The sequence below is a fragment of the Myxine glutinosa genome, chromosome 10, assembly GCF_964187855.1.
Source record: "Myxine glutinosa chromosome 10, kmMyxGlut1.1, whole genome shotgun sequence".
In the NCBI taxonomy this organism is placed as follows: domain Eukaryota; kingdom Metazoa; phylum Chordata; class Myxini; order Myxiniformes; family Myxinidae; genus Myxine; species Myxine glutinosa.
The window spans coordinates 54560286-54581140 of NC_136270.1; the positions used below are offsets into that span (position 1 = coordinate 54560286).

General features: G+C 42.4%; 1 protein-coding gene across 2 annotated transcripts in view; it reads right to left on the reverse strand.

Moving 5' to 3' along the window:
* The window catches only part of URB1 (URB1 ribosome biogenesis factor), a 116687-nt gene extending 97504 nt beyond the window's left edge, over positions 1-19183 (reverse strand). For both annotated transcript variants that reach the window (XM_078785643.1, XM_078785642.1), the window contains exons 1-4: positions 19018-19183; positions 6308-6447; positions 5892-6043; positions 316-448 (exon numbers count right to left, since the gene is read on the reverse strand). In XM_078785643.1, coding sequence (XP_078641769.1) covers positions 316-448; positions 5892-6043; positions 6308-6447; positions 19018-19153 — 561 coding nt within the window. In that variant the 5' untranslated portion in view covers positions 19154-19183. The remainder of the gene's footprint in view (positions 1-315; positions 449-5891; positions 6044-6307; positions 6448-19017) is intronic.
* Between the last annotated feature and the right edge of the window lie 1672 nt (positions 19184-20855).

Sequence of the window (20855 nt, forward strand, 5' to 3'; positions counted from 1 at the left end):
TACTCAATTAGCCGACCTCGGAAGGATGACAGGCCGAGTCAACCCCCCTGGCGTTAATTCAGCGATCGACCGGGATTCGAACCCAGGATCCTTGGATCCTAAGCCGGCACCCTAGCCGCGAGCCCAACACCAGGCTCAGATGTAGCGAATTTTCTAAACTGGCTAAACCTAAACAAAACCCAACAAGCTAAACCTAAACGACTTTTTAGAGAAGATACTCAAACTTTAGTTTGGTTATGTAACAGATGGGAACGACTTTTTTTTTTTTCACGCCATCCCTACGTAGAAAGTACTAGGCTACTCCGTGATATTCACCTTTGGGTCATGCTGCTTTGGAATTACCATCAGAGACCTGTGGCTGAAGTCAAAGTGGCTCAGGAGATCCCGAGCACAATCCGGGCCTTGCATGACCATCGCGGTGAGCAGGCGGAGGCCGGCACGCACACAACTGTCGAAGAAAATGGTCACGTCGAGTCAAAACCAAGAAAATAAAATAACACATTTTTACTATTGAAGCCCGATACGACTGAAGTACCAGATGTTTCAAATACCAAGAACGTTATTTAAAATGTCGTTTAGCTTCAATGAGGCAAAGACCTTAAATATAAACAATACGATGATGTAGCAAATGCATCCGCCTTCAATAGGAAGAGGAAAAGTGACGAAAACATTGTACATACAGGAGGATGGTAATTCCGTTTCATCATTGCGATTGCGGTTCCATGAGTCACATGGTGATGTAACAACAAGCAGATACACCACAGCATCAGAGGACTCGCAGCAGAAGGATCGGGAAAAGGATCTCAGCGGGTACAGCATGGTGAAGCTCAACAGTGTGAAGAGAGACCATGAGGTGACGGTGACAAGGTTCAGACTTAACGAGGAAGGGCAATGAGAGCAGGCCGAACAAAGGGCGTCTGTAAGATTGTGTTGAACCTTGAGGGGCGGAGGCTGGATGCAGAGATGAGAAGGTAGAAGCGAAAGACCAAAAGTGCCGGTAAAAAGAATTACCACCACCAACCCGATGCTCGATTCCAACGACACGGAGGGCCTCGAGCAGGGCAAAATGGGAAGCAACAGCAGCCAGTCTCCAGATGAGGAGCTATGTTATACGACATTCAAGGTGAACTCTTCATACACCATTACAAGGTGAAGATGACAAAGGTAGGACCTGGTCCTGAGGACAATTCTGAAGGGGCAGCTGCCTTTGGAGATCACCTTAGAGATATGATCTGCACAGAACAGGTCATACCTAGGGTCCTTATGTAGAGAGTAGTGCGTAAAGGGTTACAACCCATACACATAAAGAGTAGTGACAACTAGCAACAAGAAGCCATTTTGTATCCATCGAACACGGCACAGAACGTGCACTCATTTTGTGTGAAGTGTAATGTGTCCGTTTTTTAATCAAACTGGCTTTCTCTGCGCCCAAAATGAAGATTATATTAATTAATGATTTAATTTCATTCTTCCAAGGTGTCGGAATAATCATACAATCGGACAGGATTGATTTAACGCTAAAACATGCCGCAAAATGAGGTGCAATGCACGAGTAACGATTCACACCGATGAGTGCCTCACTCGAGGTGTGCAGAGCGATCGAGAAGAAGAAACACATCGGTAGTGACAGAATGGAGAAATTTTAACGAAGTGGAAGGAAAGTGAAAGAGAGAAATGGAGGGAGAGTCGAGAATTAGAAAAGATAACAATGGTGAGTGAAAAATAAAAAAAAGAGCTGAGAAGATTGATTGATTGATTGATTGATTGATTGATTGATTGCTCTGCCAAAGCAGTTTCTTGGCAGGGGTGATACTGGGTGGTTTGCCATTGCCCTCCCAGCAGGCAGTCAGTGCAGGAATTTGTGATTTGGCCAGAGTGCCGGTGACAAGTCGCCTCTCTTTGAGAAGGACACCTGGGATGTAACGTCCAACAACAAATGCTAGCAAACAGGATACCCAGATTAACGTCCCTTAAATGGGACAGCACACACATTGATGATTCACCCATCCTGTGAAACACGAAGGTGACAGTTTATAGCTGGGTCGGGATTCCAACCCAGGCTAGGCAGCTTTAAGACAAGAATGTGTACTACTTCCAGGCCATCCCTTGAGAAGACGTGGATCGGCAATGCTTTTCATTGCAATTTGCTTCATACAAAGCAATTTCATTTCAGAACAGGAAAGAAGAAATTCGGAAAGAACAAAGAAAGAACAAGAACGGCACTCGGAGGAGGCATACCACCGCCCAGCTGATCACGTTACGTTTTCTATCCCAATTATGGGCCGGATCTGCATCCGGACCTGAAACAGAATCTACTCGGCTTGTTCTCGTCACTGAACCAACCCATCCCCCAAGTTTTGTCCGAATCCGTCCATAACTTTTTGAGCCATCGTGCTCACAAACACAAAGACAGACGGACAGACGAACAGGGGTGAAAACATAACCTCTATCCACCTTGGGTGATGGAGGTAATCAAAGAGAGCTGCATTAAAATGGAGAAGAGCCATAAATGAAGGACATTGTTTTCCAGCTCTTCATTTTTTTTACCATAAGTACCTACTGTGCTATTAAAAACATGCACGGACATGAAAATAGAAGAAAAAAAAACAATTATTACATCAAATCTCTCATCTTCCATCATTTCCCTTTTCCCACAGTTTGATAATAGCCTGGCGTTCGCTTAGCGGTTAGGGTGCCGGCTTGGGATCCTAGGATCCTGGGTTCGAATCCCGGTCGATCGCTGAATTAACGCCAGGGGGGTTGACTCAGCTTGTCATCCTTCCGAGGTCGGCAAATTGAGTACCAGCTTGCTGGGATGAATGATCCCGGTGTGTACCCCGGTTTAGAATAGGTACACCGTATCCCCGCGCATCGTAAGAGGCGACCAAGGGTTGGCGTCAGGAAGGGCGTCTGGCCATAAAAACATCGCCTCAAACAGGGAACCATGATTGTCATGGGGCCCGCAAGCCTAACCCCCGCTCGAGCGGGGAAAATGGCCTTAAAACGATCATTCATTCATTCATTCATTCACAGTTTGATAATACTCTCTATTACTCCATTCTCTTTTTCTCTGACTCTTCAGATTCCTCTTCTAGGTTGTTTGGAGAAAACAAACCTTCAATGCAATATAGTGTTGCACTACAAGGTGAGGCCGAAGGTAAATGTATTCTGAATAGTTTTGGAATTAACCATGTCGTGGACAATGATACGTTGTTAACCAATGTTAACTACAACACTTAGGTTATTTACAATGAATGAATGAATGAATGAATAAATAAATAAACAAACAAACAAACGAATAAATAAACGAATAAATAAACAAACAAACAAACGAATAAATAAACAAATAAATAAACGAAAAAATAAATGAAAAAATAAATGAATAAAAAAATGAATAAATAAATGAATAAATAAATGAATAAATAAATAAATAAATAAACAAACAAAAACAAACAAACAAACAAACAAAAACAAACAAACGAGTGACACGTTTACTGATAAGCAATTTTACTCGGATGTTCTTGGTATTTCATAAATTATTATCGATGTTTCTATAATGATTTGTGTCTGTTTATGAGTTAAACACAACTGCCAACAACTCTACAATATGATTACGGCACAACACATGAATGTACATACGTGGGACGCCAATGTACCTGGCACAGAAACGGCCACAAACTCGGTTTCCATCTCAGCCGAACTTTGTTTTCCTAATTTGTTTCCTCCCGGCATCTGCAGGGAATCTAAACATTTGCAAACCCTTCTCCGATCGATCAGTGCATCTATTGGCACAGCATCCTGTCATTTTAAAAAGAATGATGAGTTATCGCGTGCTCATTCAATGAGCTATCGGTGGATACAAAATGGCGCCCATTACCAATGTGACCAGAAATTTTTGTCGCTACTCCTTGTATTTACGAACTCATGTTTTACCCAATTACGAGCCTGAGGAGTTCCAGGAACCGGACGTTTTCCAGAGGTTGACCACAAATAAATTAGGGGGTTTCACCTCTTATTAGGAGGGTTGGGGCGGCATCGAGTGGAATCATCTTCAAAGTTTTACAATGGGTTTTACAATGAAAACTGTCATTACCGTACATCAATAATAGGATCGGTCCCGGAACACAATCCCGAGGAACGCCGGCTTCTAACGGTACACCATGGGGTAGAATCTAAAGCAACCTTACTGTTTGCGAGTGAACAGGAAAACTGGAACATTAGTTACTATTAATTGACAGTTTGGGAATTGGTGTCAGGGGCCAGAAAGAATCACGTGCACATGAGACGTCAAGCAAGATAGTCTCCAACAAGAGCGAGGCCTCGGGACATCCATCCATCGCTGACATGGCGGCAGCATATCCAGAGCGGAATGACCGAGTCTGAAGTCAAAATAATTTTCAGGGATCAGAAATAGAGAATTATTTTTTGTCTTGTGGCTTACTACAATCATCATCACTTTGCTCAAGATGGGAAGAAGGTCGACTAGTCCATCATTCAGGATCGGTTTTGGCACCGTTCTTATCGCGTGTTTGGTAACATTGGCGGTTTCCATGATGCAGGCAAAGAATGACCTGGAAAAAGAGCAAAGACAGAGGAGACATCGTCGCCGTCACCTCACTCGACAAAGACGAGCGAGATAAGCATTTTGAGTGTTCGGGCTCCGATGCCCTCTGGGTCAATGGTGTCAAGAAAAGCTGGAAATGTTCCCACCTCGGCAGGAAGGACATCGTCTCCTCTGTCTCCTCTTTTCCAGGTCATTCTTGGGATGTTCTGCCTGAAGCTCTGGTATGTTTTTATTGAGGGAGTTTATGGGTCCAAAAAAGAGAGGGATATGGGACCCTGACATTTTCTGAAAATACAGAGTTACCGTAGTCAGAGTTAGCATGAGCCACCGGTCACGACTCCATCTTTCAACCGAGTGAAGAATGGGTGAGGAGCATTTTCCAGAGACAGACCTGAATAACTGTCACCAGGTTTTTGTGGATGATGAAAGACTTGCAAGTTCAGACCTTGGGTGGGCCCCTCACAAAAAATAAACAAGAAAGACGTCATGCAGAGCACGATACTTGCAAAATCCACACCTCCTCAAAATAAAGAAGTTACCATGGATACATCAAATTGGCCATTTCATTAAGATTAAAACTGACGATCTTAATCAAAGCTCAGGTCAATCGGATTAAAATTGATGATTTTTCAGATGAAAATTGATATTATAAGTTTGACCTTGAGTTGCCCTTTGACCTTTTGACCTCAAAAATAGTTGCTTCCCCAATTCATTGAGGGACTATGTAATTCCTCTTTAATTTTCAAGTCAATCGGATGAAAAATGGAAATTTTAGAAATTTCACTTCAAGATGACCTTTGACTTCAAGATGGATCGGCTTCTTCCTTATGACCAACTTTACCGTCTGGTGAAGTTTCGTGAAGATCGGTTTAAAATTGTGACCTGAAGGCGATTGACATTCAGACAAACAAACAGACAAACAAACAGACAAACAGAATGAATTGAATGATCGTTTTTTAAGGCCATTTTCCCCGCTCGAGCGGGGGTTAGCCTTGCGGGCCTCATGACAATCGTGGTTCCATGTTTGAGGCAATGTTTTTATGGCCGGATGCCCTTCCTGACGCCAACCCTTGGTCACGCTCTTACGATGCGCGGGGATACGGTGTACCTATTCTAAACCGGGGTACACACCGGGATCATTCATCCCAGCAAGCTGGTACTCGATTTGCCGACCTCGGAAGGACACACAGAGACAGACACACAGAATAACGCACAAAACGATCAATATACTTGAAAAATCTTCGATTTTCGCAGGTAATAAATATATATATAAACAAAGGAATAAACACAACAAACACAAACGTGCATTGATGTCCATTTGGCATACTTAATGTTTTTGGATGAGAGTGAATTATAGAGAGTCTTCATGTGACCATAACAAAGGTTCCGTGCAATGGACTGCCCTGCCGCTGACATATGGTCCAGGTCTCCAGCCACACGCAGCAGCACGTTCTCCAGAGTCTGCCACACCAGAACGAGCTACACGGATGGAATGGGACACGGACACAGACACACACACACACAGACACACACAGACACACACAGACAGACACACACAGCATCTCAACACAGTGGGGAATTGTAAAGAGACAGGAAGCATGATGTCATACATGTTGAAAAAAGGGTAATAATTAAAAACTGCAAACACCATTCAAAGAGGAAGTGGGACGAACAAACTGGTACAGAGAACCTCAAAAGATTCACGAAGGGAAGGTAAACAAAGGAATATGATGGATCCCAAACCTCGTTATCTGGAAGCCGTTCTCGTTCCAGAAGTTTGAAGACTTCCGTGCAATCTGCCGAGACCTTCAGGTAACTCTCAACCAGGTCGTATACACCTGCCATTGGCAGCCGTCCTGCCTTCTGGATGAATGTAGTGAGGGCTGAAACGAAGAGCAGCATGAAAAACACTCCGTTACCAACTGACGAGGATTGAGATCTCAGGGTCCTGAGTTTGAGCCCCTGTCAACCCATTGAATTAACACCATGTGCGTTGACCCCATCTTATACATAATCACATTCATGTTTTGGTCACACTAGACCCCATCTTATACATAATCACATTCATGTTTTGGTCACACTAGACCCCATCTTATACATAATCACATTCATGTTTTGGTCACACTAGACCCCATCTTATACATAATCACATTCATGTTTTGGTCACACTAGACCCCATCTTATACATAATCACATTCATGTTTTGGTCAGACTAGACCCCATATTATAAATAATCACATTCATGTTTTGGTCACACTAAACCCCATCTTATACATAATCATATTCATGTTTTGGTCACACGAGACACCATCTTATACATAATCACATTCATGTTTTGGTCACACGAGACCCCATCTTATACATAATCACATTCATGTTTTGGTCACACGAGACCCCATCTTATACATAATCACATTCATGTTTTGGTCACACGAGACCCCATCTTATACATAATCACATTCATGTTTTGGTCACACTAGACCCCATCTTATACATAATCACATTCATGTTTTGGTCAGACGAGACCCCATCTTATACATAATCACATTCATGTTTTGGTCACACGAGACCCCATCTTATACATAATCACATTCATGTTTTGGTCACACGAGACACCATCTTATACATAATCACATTCATGTTTTGGTCACACGAGACCCCATCTTATACATAATCACATTCATGTTTTGGTCACACGAGACCCCATCTTATACATAATCACATCATGTTTTGGTCACACGAGACACCATCTTATACATAATCACATTCATGTTTTGGTCACACGAGACCCCATCTTATACATAATCATTCATGTTTTGGTCACACGAGACCCCATCTTATACATAATCATTCATGTTTTGGTCACACTAGACCCCATCTTACACATAATCATTCATGTTTTGGTCACACGAGACCCCATCTTATACATAATCATTCATGTTTTGGTCACACGAGACCCCATCTTATACATAATCATTCATGTTTTGGTCACACGAGACCCCATCTTATACATAATCACATTCATGTTTTGGTCACACTAGACCCCATCTTATACATAATCATTCATGTTTTGGTCACACGAGACCCCATCTTATACATAATCACATTCATGTTTTGGTCACACTAGACCCCATCTTATACAGAATCACATTCATGTTTTGGTCACACTAGACCCCATCTTATACAGAATCACATTCATGTTTTGGTCACACTAGACCCCATCTTATACATAATCATTCATGTTTTGGTCACACGAGACCCCATCTTATACAGAATCACATTCATGTTTTGGTCACACTAGACCCCATCTTATACATAATCACATTCATGTTTTGGTCACACTAGACCCCATCTTATACATAATCACATTCATGTTTTGGTCACACTAGACCCCATCTTATACATAATCACATTCATGTTTTGGTCACACTAGACCCCATCTTATACAGAATCACATTCATGTTTTGGTCACACTAGACCCCATCTTATACATAATCATTCATGTTTTGGTCACACTAGACCCCATCTTATACATAATCATTCATGTTTTGGTCACACGAGACCCCATCTTATACATAATCATTCATGTTTTGGTCAAACTGGACCCCATCTTATACATAATCACATTCATGTTTTGGTCACACTCGACCCCATCTTATACATAATCACATTCATGTTTTGGTCACACTCGACCCCATCTTATACATAATCACATTCATGTTTTGGTCACACTAGACTCCATCTTATACATAATCACATTCATGTTTTGGTCACACGAGACCCCATCTTATACATAATCATTCATGTTTTGGTCATACTGGACCCCATCTTATACAGAATCACATTCATGTTTTGGTCACACTCGACCCCATCTTATACATAATCACATTCATGTTTTGGTCACACGAGACCCCATCTTATACATAATCACATTCATGTTTTGGTCACACTAGACCCCATCTTATACATAATCACATTCATGTTTTGGTCACACGAGACCCCATCTTATACATAATCATTCATGTTTTGGTCACACGAGACCCCATCTTATACATAATCATTCATGTTTTGGTCACACTAGACCCCATCTTATACATAATCACATTCATGTTTTGGTCATACTGGACCCCATCTTATACATAATCACATTCATGTTTTGGTCACACTCGACCCCATCTTATACAGAAGCACATTCATGTTTTGGTCACACTAGACCCCATCTTATACAGAAGCACATTCATGTTTTGGTCACACTAGACCCCATCTTATACATAATCACATTCATGTTTTGGTCACACGAGACCCCATCTTATACATAATCACATTCATGTTTTGGTCACACTAGACCCCATCTTAGACATAATCACATTCATGTTTTGGTCACACTAGACCCCATCTTATACATAATCACATTCATGTTTTGGTCACACGAGACCCCATCTTATACATAATCACATTCATGTTTTGGTCACACTAGACCCCATCTTATACATAATCACATTCATGTTTTGGTCACACGAGACCCCATCTTATACATAATCATTCATGTTTTGGTCACACGAGACCCCATCTTATACAGAATCACAATCATGTTTTGGTCACACGAGACCCCATCTTATACAGAAGCACATTCATGTTTTGGTCACACGAGACCCCATCTTATACATTATAATCATTCATATTTTGGTCACACGAGACCCCATCTTATACATAATCATTCATGTTTTGGTCACACTAGACCCCATCTTATACGTAATCACATTCATGTTTTGGTGACACTAGACCCCATCTTCTACATAATCACATTCATGTTTTGGTCACACTTGACCCCATCTTCTACATAATCACATTCATGTTTTGGTCACACTTGACCCCATCTTATACATAATCACATTCATGTTTTGGTCACACTAGACCCCATCTTATACATAATCACATTCATGTTTTGGTCACATGAGACCCCATCTTATACAGAAGCACATTCATGTTTTGGTCACACTAGACCCCATCTTATACATAATCACATTCATGTTTTGGTCACACGAGACCCCATCTTATACATAATCACATTCATGTTTTGGTCACACTAGACCCCATCTTATACATAATCACATTCATGTTTTGGTCACATGAGACCCCATCTTATACAGAAGCACATTCATGTTTTGGTCACACTAGACCCCATCTTATACATAATCACATTCATGTTTTGGTCACACTAGACCCCATCTTATACATAATCACATTCATGTTTTGGTCACACTAGACCCCATCTTATACAGCATATTCATGTTTTGGTCACACTAGACCCCATCTTATATAGAAGCACATTCATGTTTTGGTCACACTAGACCCCATCTTATACGTAATCACATTCATGTTTTGGTGACACTAGACCCCATCTTATAAATAATCACATTCATGTTTTGGTCACACTAAACCCCATATTATAAATAATCACATTCATGTTTTGGTCACCCGAGACCCCATCTTATACATAATCACATTCATGTTTTGGTCACACGAGACCCCATCTTATACATAATCACATCATGTTTTGGTCACACGAGACACCATCTTATACATAATCACATTCATGTTTTGGTCACACGAGACCCCATCTTATACATAATCACATTCATGTTTTGGTCACACGAGACCCCATCTTATACATAATCACATTCATGTTTTGGTCACACGAGACCCCATCTTATACATAATCACATTCATGTTTTGGTCACACTAGACCCCATCTTATACATAATCACATTCATGTTTTGGTCACACGAGACCCCATCTTATACATAATCACATTCATGTTTTGGTCACACGAGACCCCATCTTATACATAATCACATTCATGTTTTGGTCACACGAGACACCATCTTATACATAATCACATTCATGTTTTGGTCACACGAGACCCCATCTTATACATAATCACATTCATGTTTTGGTCACACGAGACCCCATCTTATACATAATCACATCATGTTTTGGTCACACGAGACACCATCTTATACATAATCACATTCATGTTTTGGTCACACGAGACCCCATCTTATACATAATCATTCATGTTTTGGTCACACGAGACCCCATCTTATACATAATCATTCATGTTTTGGTCACACTAGACCCCATCTTACACATAATCATTCATGTTTTGGTCACACGAGACCCCATCTTATACATAATCATTCATGTTTTGGTCACACGAGACCCCATCTTATACATAATCATTCATGTTTTGGTCACACGAGACCCCATCTTATACATAATCACATTCATGTTTTGGTCACACTAGACCCCATCTTATACATAATCATTCATGTTTTGGTCACACGAGACCCCATCTTATACATAATCACATTCATGTTTTGGTCACACTAGACCCCATCTTATACAGAATCACATTCATGTTTTGGTCACACTAGACCCCATCTTATACAGAATCACATTCATGTTTTGGTCACACTAGACCCCATCTTATACATAATCATTCATGTTTTGGTCACACGAGACCCCATCTTATACAGAATCACATTCATGTTTTGGTCACACTAGACCCCATCTTATACATAATCACATTCATGTTTTGGTCACACTAGACCCCATCTTATACATAATCACATTCATGTTTTGGTCACACTAGACCCCATCTTATACATAATCACATTCATGTTTTGGTCACACTAGACCCCATCTTATACAGAATCACATTCATGTTTTGGTCACACTAGACCCCATCTTATACATAATCATTCATGTTTTGGTCACACTAGACCCCATCTTATACATAATCATTCATGTTTTGGTCACACGAGACCCCATCTTATACATAATCATTCATGTTTTGGTCAAACTGGACCCCATCTTATACATAATCACATTCATGTTTTGGTCACACTCGACCCCATCTTATACATAATCACATTCATGTTTTGGTCACACTCGACCCCATCTTATACATAATCACATTCATGTTTTGGTCACACTAGACTCCATCTTATACATAATCACATTCATGTTTTGGTCACACGAGACCCCATCTTATACATAATCATTCATGTTTTGGTCATACTGGACCCCATCTTATACAGAATCACATTCATGTTTTGGTCACACTCGACCCCATCTTATACATAATCACATTCATGTTTTGGTCACACGAGACCCCATCTTATACATAATCACATTCATGTTTTGGTCACACTAGACCCCATCTTATACATAATCACATTCATGTTTTGGTCACACGAGACCCCATCTTATACATAATCATTCATGTTTTGGTCACACGAGACCCCATCTTATACATAATCATTCATGTTTTGGTCACACTAGACCCCATCTTATACATAATCACATTCATGTTTTGGTCATACTGGACCCCATCTTATACATAATCACATTCATGTTTTGGTCACACTCGACCCCATCTTATACAGAAGCACATTCATGTTTTGGTCACACTAGACCCCATCTTATACAGAAGCACATTCATGTTTTGGTCACACTAGACCCCATCTTATACATAATCACATTCATGTTTTGGTCACACGAGACCCCATCTTATACATAATCACATTCATGTTTTGGTCACACTAGACCCCATCTTAGACATAATCACATTCATGTTTTGGTCACACTAGACCCCATCTTATACATAATCACATTCATGTTTTGGTCACACGAGACCCCATCTTATACATAATCACATTCATGTTTTGGTCACACTAGACCCCATCTTATACATAATCACATTCATGTTTTGGTCACACGAGACCCCATCTTATACATAATCATTCATGTTTTGGTCACACGAGACCCCATCTTATACAGAATCACAATCATGTTTTGGTCACACGAGACCCCATCTTATACAGAAGCACATTCATGTTTTGGTCACACGAGACCCCATCTTATACATTATAATCATTCATATTTTGGTCACACGAGACCCCATCTTATACATAATCATTCATGTTTTGGTCACACTAGACCCCATCTTATACGTAATCACATTCATGTTTTGGTGACACTAGACCCCATCTTCTACATAATCACATTCATGTTTTGGTCACACTTGACCCCATCTTCTACATAATCACATTCATGTTTTGGTCACACTTGACCCCATCTTATACATAATCACATTCATGTTTTGGTCACACTAGACCCCATCTTATACATAATCACATTCATGTTTTGGTCACATGAGACCCCATCTTATACAGAAGCACATTCATGTTTTGGTCACACTAGACCCCATCTTATACATAATCATTCATGTTTTGGTCACACTAGACCCCATCTTATACATAATCACATTCATGTTTTGGTCACACGAGACCCCATCTTATACATAATCACATTCATGTTTTGGTCACACTAGACCCCATCTTATACATAATCACATTCATGTTTTGGTCACATGAGACCCCATCTTATACAGAAGCACATTCATGTTTTGGTCACACTAGACCCCATCTTATACATAATCACATTCATGTTTTGGTCACACTAGACCCCATCTTATACATAATCACATTCATGTTTTGGTCACACTAGACCCCATCTTATACAGCATATTCATGTTTTGGTCACACTAGACCCCATCTTATATAGAAGCACATTCATGTTTTGGTCACACTAGACCCCATCTTATACGTAATCACATTCATGTTTTGGTGACACTAGACCCCATCTTATACAGAAGCACATTCATGTTTTGGTCACATTGGACCCCATCTTATACATAATCACATTCATGTTTTGGTCACATTGGACCCCATCTTATACATAATCACATTCATGTTTTGGTCACACTCGACCCCATCTTATACATAATCACATTCATGTTTTGGTCACACTAGACCCCATCTTATACATAATCACATTCATGTTTTGGTCACACGAGACCCCATCTTATACATAATCACATTCATGTTTTGGTCACATTGGACCCCATCTTATACATAATCACATTCATGTTTTGGTCACATTGGACCCCATCTTATACATAATCACATTCATGTTTTGGTCACACTAGACCCCATCTTATACAGAAGCACATTCATGTTTTGGTCACACTAGACCCCATCTTTCTAGAAGCACATTCATGTTTTGGTCACACGAGACCCCATCTTATACATAATCATTCATGTTTTGGTCACACGAGACCCCATCTTATACATAATCATTCATGTTTTGGTCACACGAGACCCCATCTTATACATAATCACATTCATGTTTTGGTCACACGAGACCCCATCTTATACATCATCACATTCATGTTTTGGTCACACTCGACCCCATATTATAAATAATCACATTCATGTTTTGGTCACACTTGACCCCATCTTATACATAATCACATTCATGTTTTGGACACACTTGACCCCATATTATAAATAATCACATTCATGTTTTGGTCACACTAGACCCCATATTATAAATAATCACATTCATGTTTTGGTCACACTAGACCCCATCTTATACATCATCATTCATGTTTTGGTCACACAGGACCCCATCTTATACATAATCACATTCATGTTTTGGTCACACTTGACCCCATATTATAAATAATCACATTCATGTTTTGGTCACACGAGACCCCATCTTATACATTATCACATTCATGTTTTGGTCACACTAGACCCCATATTATAAATAATCACATTCATGTTTTGGTCACACTAGACCCCATATTATAAATAATCACATTCATGTTTTGGTCACACGAGACCCCATCTTATTCATAATCACATTCATGTTTTGGTCACACTAGACCCCATATTATAAATAATCACATTCATGTTTTGGTCACACTAGACCCCATCTTATACATCATCATTCATGTTTTGGTCACACTAGACCCCATATTATAAATAATCACATTCATGTTTTGGTCACACTAGACCCCATCTTATACATCATCATTCATGTTTTGGTCACACAGGACCCCATCTTATACATAATCACATTCATGTTTTGGTCACACTTGACCCCATATTATAAATAATCACATTCATGTTTTGGTCACACGAGACCCCATCTTATACATAATCACATTCATGTTTTGGTCACACTAGACCCCATATTATAAATAATCACATACATGTTTTGGTCACACTAGACCCCATATTATAAATAATCACATTCATGTTTTGGTCACACGAGACCCCATCTTATTCATAATCACATTCATGTTTTGGTCACACTAGACCCCATATTATAAATAATCACATTCATGTTTTGGTCACACGAGACCCCATCTTATTCATAATCACATTCATGTTTTGGTCACACTAGACCCCATATTATAAATAATCACATTCATGTTTTGGTCACACTAGACCCCATCTTATACATCATCATTCATGTTTTGGTCACAGAGGACCCCATCTTATACATAATCACATTCATGTTTTGGTCACACTTGACCCCATATTATAAATAATCACATTCATGTTTTGGTGACACTAGACCCCATCTTATACATTATCACATTCATGTTTTGGTCACACTAGACCCCATATTATAAATAATCACATTCATGTTTTGGTCACACTAGACCCCATATTATAAATAATCACATTCATGTTTTGGTCACACGAGACCCCATCTTATACATAATCACATTCATGTTTTGGTCACACGAGACCCCATCTTATACATAATCACATTCATGTTTTGGTCACACAGGACCCCATCTTATACATAATCACATTCATGTTTTGGTCACACGAGACCCCATATTATAAATAATCACATTCATGTTTTGGTCACACGAGACCCCATCTTATACATAATCACATTCATGTTTTGGTCACACTAGACCCCATCTTATACAGAAGCACATTCATGTTTTGGTCACACGAGACCCCATATTATACATAATCACATTCATGTTTTGGTCACACTAGACCCCATCTTATACAGAATCACATTCATGTTTTGGTCACACGAGACCCCATCTTATACATAATCATTCATGTTTTGGTCACACGAGACCCCATCTTATACATAATCACATTCATGTTTTGGTCACACTAGACCCCATCTTATACAGAATCACATTCATGTTTTGGTCACACTAGACCCCATCTTATACATAATCATTCATGTTTTGGTCACACTAGACCCCATCTTATACATAATCACATTCATGTTTTGGTCATACTAGACCCCATCTTACACATAATCACATTCATGTTTTGGTCACACTAGACCCCATCTTATACATAATCACATTCATGTTTTGGTCACACTAGACCCCATCTTATACAGAATCACATTCATGTTTTGGTCACACGAGACCCCATCTTATACAGAAGCACATTCATGTTTTGGTCACACTAGACCCCATCTTATACATAATCACATTCATGTTTTGGTCACACTAGACCCCATCTTATACATAATCACATTCATGTTTTGGTCACACTAGACCCCATCTTATACAGAAGCACATTCATGTTTTGGTCACACTAGACCCCATCTTATACAGAAGCACATTCATGTTTTGGTCACACTAGACCCCATCTTATACATAATCACATTCATGTTTTGGTCACACTAGACCCCATCTTATACATAAGCACATTCATGTTTTGGTCACATGAGACCCCATCTTATACATAATCACATTCATGTTTTGGTCACACTAGACCCCATCTTATACATAATCACATTCATGTTTTGGTCACACTAGACCCCGTCTTATACATAATCACATTCATGTTTTGGTCACACGAGACCCGATCTTATACATAATCAGTTAATCACATTCATGTTTTGGTCACACTGGACCCCATCATAATGTCAGCTGTGGATTACTGTGTAAAATATTGAAAGATTATTTAATTAACTCGGTTCTGATTCACTTTCTGTAAAATACTATTAATAAGATTGAAAAAGGAAAACTTGTCGACCAATACACTAACGTCTTCCTTTGTAGATCTATGACAACTTACCATGGGACAGCTACTTACCATGGGACAGCAACTTACCATGGGACAGCAACTTACCATGGGACAGCAACTTACCATCGGGACAGCTACTTACCATCGGGACAGCTACTTACCATCGGGACAGCAACTTACCTTCGCGACAGCAACTTACCATCGGGACAGCAACTTACCATCGGGACAGCAACTTACCATGGGACAGCAACTTACCATGGGACAGCTACTTACCATGGGACAGCCACTTACCATGGGACAGCCACTTACCATGGGACAGCCACTTACCATGGGACAGCAACTTACCATGGGACAGCTACTTACCATGGGACAGCTACTTACCTTGGGACAGCAACTTACCATGGGACAGCAACTTACCATGGGACAGCAACTTACCATGGGACAGCAACTTACCATGGGACAGCAACTTACCATCGGGACAGCAACTTACCATGGGACAGCTACTTACCATGGGACAGCTACTTACCATTGGACAGCTACTTACCATGGGACAGCTACTTACCATGGGACAGCAACTTACCATGGGACAGCAACTTACCATGGGACAGCAACTTACCATGGGACAGCTACTTACCATCGGGACAGCTACTTACCATGGAAGAGCAAATTACCATGGGACAGCAAATTACCATGGGACAGCAAATTACCATGGGACAGCAAATTACCATGGGACAGCAAATTACCATGTGACAGCAAATTACCATGGGACAGCAAATTACCATGGGACAGCAAATTACCATGGGACAGCAACTTACCATGGGACAGCAAATTACCATGGGACAGCAAATTACCATGGGACAGCAAATTACCATGCGACAGCAAATTACCATGGGACAGCAAATTACCATGGGACAGCAAATTACCATGGGACAGCAACTTACCATGCGACAGCAAATTAGCATGGGACAGCAAATTAGCATGGGACAGCAAATTACCATGGGACAGCAAATTACCATGGGACAGCAAATTACCATGGGACAGCAACTTACCATGGGACAGCAACTTACCATGGGACAGCAACTTACCATGGGACAGCAACTTACCATGGGACAGCAACTTACCATGGGACAGCAAATTACCATGGGACAGCAAATTACCATGGGACAGCAAATTACCATGGGACAGCAAATTACCATGGGACAGCAACCTACCATGGGACAGCAACTTACCATGGGTCAGCAAATTACCATGTGACAGCAAATTACCATGGGACAGCAACTTACCATGGGACAGCAAATTAGCATGGGACAGCAAATTAGCATGGGACAGCAACTTACCATGGGACAGCAACTTACCATGGGACAGCAACTTACCATGGGACAGCAACTTACCATGGGACAGCAACTTACCATGGGACAGCAACTTACCATGGGACAGCAAATTAGCATGGGACAGCAAATTAGCATGGGACAGCAAATTACCACGGGACAGCCAATTACCACGGTACAGCCAATTACCACGGGATAGCCAATTAGCATGGGACAGCAACTTACCACAGGATAGCCAATCAGCATGGGACAGCAAATTACCATGGGACAGCAAATTAGCATGGGACAGCAAATTAGCATGGGACAGCAAATTAGCATGGGACAGCAAATTACCATGGGACAGCAAATTACCATGGGACAGCAAATTAGCATGGGACAGCAACTTACCATGGGACAGCAACTTACCATGGGACAGCCATTTACCATGGGACAGCAATTTACCATGGGACAGCAACTTACCATGGGACAGCAACTTACCATGGGACAGCAACTTACCATGGGACAGCAACTTACCATGGGACAGCAACTTACCATGGGACAGCAACTTACCATGGGACAGAAACTTACCATGGGACAGAAACTTACCATGGGACAGCAACTTACCATGGGACAGCAACTTATCATGGGACAGCAACTTACCATGGGACAGCAACTTACCATGGGACAGCAACTTACCATGGGACAGCAACTTACCATGGGACAGCAACTTACCATGGGACAGAAACTTACCATGGGACAGAAACTTACCATGGGACAGAAACTTACCATGGGACAGAAACTTACCATGGGACAGAAACTTACCATGGGACAGAAACTTACCATGGGACAGAAACTTACCATGGGACAGAAACTTACCATGGGACAGAAACCTACCATGGGACAGCAACTTACGATGGGACAGCAACTTACCATGGGACAGCAACTTACCATGGGACAGCCACTTTCCATGGGACAGCCACTTTCCATGGGACAGCCACTTTCCATGGGACAGCCACTTTCCATGGGCCAGCAACTTACCATGGGACAGCCACTTTCCATGGGCCAGCAACTTACCATGGGACAGCCACTTTCCATGGGACAGCCACTTTCCATGGGACAGCCACTTTCCATGGGACAGCAACTTACCAAAGGGACAATCTACCATGTGACAACTACTACTACTAGTACTTACCATAGGCATAGGGAAACTTACCATGTATGGCAGTTTGCGGATCTCCCAGCATCGTTTTCAAACTAAGTCCCGTTAAATCTTCCGTAATCGTGTTTTTCTTTGAAAGTTTCCCACTGGCCTCCTTCAGTAAATTCACTCTTTTACGTTTCGTTCCCATGTCGCCAGATCTATCGCGATCGCGAAACACGTGCTCACCCGGAAGTATAAACGTCACTCGCAAACGATGATCTGTTGTTGTTGTTGTTTGTGTTGTTGATTTTTTGGGGTTTTTTTAACCCGTTAAAATTTAGCTTTAAATTTGTAATTAAGTTTATCTTATCCACTATCCATTCTAAATATATAATACATTAACGAACGAAATGACAGTAAAAAATATATACAATGACGGTTAGTTATAGTTATGCATGTGCTGTGCAGAAAAGTATATAAGTTATTGTGGCGGACACGAAAGCCCACTGGCGTGGTAACATCATTCCGCGCACCAAGTGGGCGGCGGCCACGCCCGAGAGAGAGGCGTGGCCTCAAGATATACACGGGGTGCGCAGCCCGGAGCAGCTCAGTGCTGCAGTTTGAGTACTTTCAAAAAAGACTCTTTTATGAACCGCGTTGTCCGCTTGCTCCTTGCGTAAGCATTAGCGTGCGCAGCATCGCGCTTCATATGGTGACCTCGACGTTGGATCTGCCGTAGCGATCCTTCCGAACACGACGCCATTGCAATGGCAAACAACAACGCAATGTCGATTAAACTTCCCGAATTTTGGGAGGCCCAGGCCGAAGTCTGGTTCGTCCAAGCCAAAGCCCAATTTCAGCTTCGGCGCCTCACCGGCGACGACATGCGCTACTGCCACGTCGTCGCCTCCCTCGGGCCTGGCACGGCCGCTCGAGTTGTGTCCGTCCTTCGCCACCCACCAGACGGCCACAAGTACGAGGCACTCAAGCGGCTACTCCTAGCCACGTTCGGCCTCACGGACGACGCACGGGCCGACCGCCTCCTGGATCTCCCCGAGCTCGGCGACACGCGCCCGTCGGTCCGAATGGACCATATGCTGTCACTGTTGGGCGACGAAGCCCCCGGTTCTCTATTCCGGGCGCTTTTCCGTCGCCAACTTCCAGCGCAGGTTCGCCTCGCGTTGGCAGGGACCGTGCTAACGGAACCCCGAGCATTGGCAGCCGAGGCGGACAGGTACTTCGCGGCTTCGGATACGCGGGCGAGAGTCGGTGCGGCCGTCACGGACCTCGAGGCTGATGCTGCTGATGATGCTGATCCACAGCATCAGCTTACACAGCATACGCAGCATGCTGATACGCACCTCGTGACCGCCGCCACGCCCCGCCCACAGCCGCGGCGAAAACCGCCACCGCGGGGAAAACCGCCAACTCCACCGGCCTGGCAGAGCCAGCCGCACTCCTCCAGCTCCACCACCTGGTGCTGGTTCCACGCCAAGTTCGGCCACGAGGCTCAGTAGTGTCATCCGCCGTGCTCCTTCGACAGGTCGGGAAACGCCCGGGCCAGCGCTCAATAGTGGCGATGAGCGCCGGCCGTTCGAGCAGCCTGCTGTTCATAACGGACACCTTATTCGGGCGCCGTTACCTGTGCGACACGGGAGCGCAGGTGAGTGTCGTTCCCGCCGGTACGTCAGACAAGCACGCCGCGGGCGGGGGCCCCGCGCTGCTTGCCACGAACGGGACGCCCATCCGTACGTACGGAAAACGCTGCCTCTCTCTGTGGTTCGGAGGGCAGGTTTTCCGATGGACGTTCGTCACCGCCGACGTGCCCATGGCCCTGCTTGGCGCGGACTTCCTGTGTGCTAATGGGCTCCTGGTCGACGTAAAGCGCAGACGTCTTGTCCAGGCCGAGA